Source organism: Colobus angolensis, unplaced genomic scaffold (genome assembly GCF_000951035.1).
Source record: "Colobus angolensis palliatus isolate OR3802 unplaced genomic scaffold, Cang.pa_1.0 Scaffold183, whole genome shotgun sequence".
In the NCBI taxonomy this organism is placed as follows: domain Eukaryota; kingdom Metazoa; phylum Chordata; class Mammalia; order Primates; family Cercopithecidae; genus Colobus; species Colobus angolensis.
Genome location: NW_012114966.1, coordinates 218,554 through 221,225, shown reverse-complemented (window position 1 = coordinate 221,225; position 2,672 = coordinate 218,554). Strand labels below are relative to the sequence as shown.

Below are 2,672 nucleotides of genomic sequence, written 5' to 3'. Positions count from 1 at the left end.
GAAGTGCTGGGATTACAGGCGTGAGCCACCATGCCCAACTGGTTGGTTTTTTCTGTTTTTTGTTTTTTTGTTTTGAGATGGAGTCTCACTCTGTCGCTCAGTCTGGAGTGCAGTGGCGCAATCTCAGCTTACTGCAACCTCCACCTCCCAGGTTCAAGTAATTCTCCCTGCCTTCAGCCTCCCGAGTAGCTGGGATTACAGGCACCCGCCACCACCATTTGTTTGTTTTTTTGAGACACAGTCTCACTCTGTTGCCCAGGCTGGAGTGCAATGGCACGATCTCGGCTCACTGCAACCACCTCCACCTCCCAGGTTCAAGGATTCTCGTGCATCAGCCTCCCAAGTAGCTGGGACTACAAGGGGCGAGGCGTCACACCCTAATTTCTGTATTGTTTAGTAGAGATGGGGTTTCACCATGTTGGCCAGGCTGGTCTCGAACCCCTGACCTCAGGCAATCCATCTGCCTCGGCCTCCCAAAGTGCTGGAATTACAGGCATGAGCCACTGTGCCCGGCCTCAGGTAGGTGTTTGTTATTAGGCCAGGAAATGTTCTGTTATCCCAGAAAGAGTTTTTAGGAAAATGACTTAAAGAAAAGAGTTCTAAGAATTTTAGAAAATAGACCCCAAGCTTAAAAGGGAATGGAGTTTGTAAGGCAGATAGCAGATGGGTGTGGGAATTAATAGGAAATTATTTGTACTTGTTTTAAAACTCAGTGGCCTGTAGGAAAATCTGTTTAGAGCAGGATTTGCTTTTTCATTATTGAGGTCATCCTTTTATATTTCCAAAACGTATTGTTCTTGGTTTTCAAACCTCATTTCTGGTTCTCTGGCTGATTTCAACTCCAAGGGCACAAGAGACTATAGTCCCCGACAGATGGCAGTTCGTGAGAAGGTGTTTGACGTAATCATCCGTTGCTTCAAGCGCCATGGTGCAGAAGTCATTGATACACCTGTATTTGAACTAAAGGTGAGGAAAGGACAGGAAGAAACTACAATTGTAGATGAGTGGGCATTTGAATAACAAAGGAGATGACAACAAGAGAGTGAGGGTCCAAAGGGCCCACTCCTGTTGTGGACACAGACCAGTATTCTCCAATAACAAGAGGGACAAGAATGGCTTGGAGGGAGAGGCCCTGTCTTTTATTATGTTGGTTGTGGCCAGCAGCTTCCAAAAGAGAGCCATTCTTTGGAGTGGCAGTTGTTCTGGGTCATGTCTACATTGTATTGCAGGGCATTTGTACTTGGGATGTTTTCTAGATTGATCCAAACCATACAAACATAAATATGCAACCACTCTCCTATTGATGGACTCTGAGGTTGTTACTAGTTCTTTGCTATTAAAAACCAGATTGCAACTGGGCACACCTGTAGTTCCAGCTTTTCAGGAGGCTGAAGCAGAAAGATCACTGGATCCCAGGAGTTCAAAGTTCAAGGCTGTAGTGTGCTATGGTGGTGCCTGTGAATAGCCACCATACTCCAGTCTGGGCAATGTAGCAAGACCCTGTCTCTAAAACAAACCAACCAACCCAGATTGCATTACTACCTGCTTCAAACCCAGTGATTCCCACTGCACTTATAGTACAATCCAAACTCTTTACTTAGGTTTACAGAGCCCTAGGTGATCTGGCCACTGCCTCTCCTACCTCATCTCATGCTAATGCTATTTTTACTCTTGCCCATTATGCTACTCTGGTCTTCTTCCAACTCTTGGAACATACTCAGTGTGTTTGTACCTCCGGACCTTTGTTCTTGCTCTTCCCTTTTCCTGAACTCCCTTTCCTTAGCTCTTTGCATGATTTATTTCAGATTATACTAGAGACTGCAGATTTTAATTCCTTTTTTCAAAAAACATAAATACAAATAGAGACAGAAGTCTTGCTATGTTGCCCAGGCTGCTTGCAAACCCCTGGCCTCAAGTGGTCCTCCTTCCTCAGCCTCCCAAAGTGCTGACATTACAGGCTACCACGTCCAGCCAGCCAGATTTTAATTTCAGAGCTCAGCTAAAATGCCACTCCTCAAGTAATCTTCTCCAACCACCTTCTTTAAAGTAGCTGTTCTCCATCTATCACAATGAGCTGGTTCATTGCCTTTAGTCTATAAACCTGTCTGAAATTATCTGTTGTTTCCTTCATCAATGTAGTACCTGTCTCTTTTTATTGATATATAATTGTACATATTTATGAGACTGTTTTTACCTATTGTGTTAGTTTGCTAGGGCTACCATAACAAAGTACCATAGACTGGGTAGCTTAAACAACAGAAATGTATTTTCTCACAGTTCCAGAGGTTGGAAGTTGACATAACATGCTGGCAGGCCTAGTTCTTTCAGAGGCCCATAAAGGAAGGATCTGTTCCAGGCCTCTCTCCATGGCTTGTAGATGGCCATCGTCCCCCTTGGTCTTTTTTTTTTTTTTTTTAATTGAGACAGAGTCTCGCTTTGTTGCCTGGGCTAGAATGCAGTGGCACGACCTTATCTTACTGCAACCTCCACCTCCCAGGTTCAAGCGATTCTCCTGCCTCAGTCTCCTAAGTAGCTGGGATTACACGCGTGCGCCACCACGCCTGGCTAATTTGTCTATTTTTAGTAGAGATGGGGTTTCACCATGTTGGCCAGGCTGGTCTTGAACTCCTGGCCTCAAGTGATTCACCCACCCCAGCCTCTCAAAGTGCTGG

General features: G+C 45.1%; 1 protein-coding gene across 7 annotated transcripts in view; it reads left to right on the top strand.

Annotated features, from left to right (window-relative positions):
• HARS (histidyl-tRNA synthetase) overlaps nt 1-2,672 on the top strand; it is a 16,653-nt gene that overhangs the window by 6,524 nt on the left and 7,457 nt on the right. For 4 of the 7 annotated variants that reach the window (XM_011939662.1, XM_011939663.1, XM_011939666.1 and 1 more), the window contains exon 3: nt 847-966. The exons of the other annotated variants lie outside the window; for them this stretch is intronic. In XM_011939662.1, coding sequence (XP_011795052.1) covers nt 847-966 — 120 coding nt within the window. The remainder of the gene's footprint in view (nt 1-846; nt 967-2,672) is intronic. 7 annotated transcript variants of the gene reach the window in all.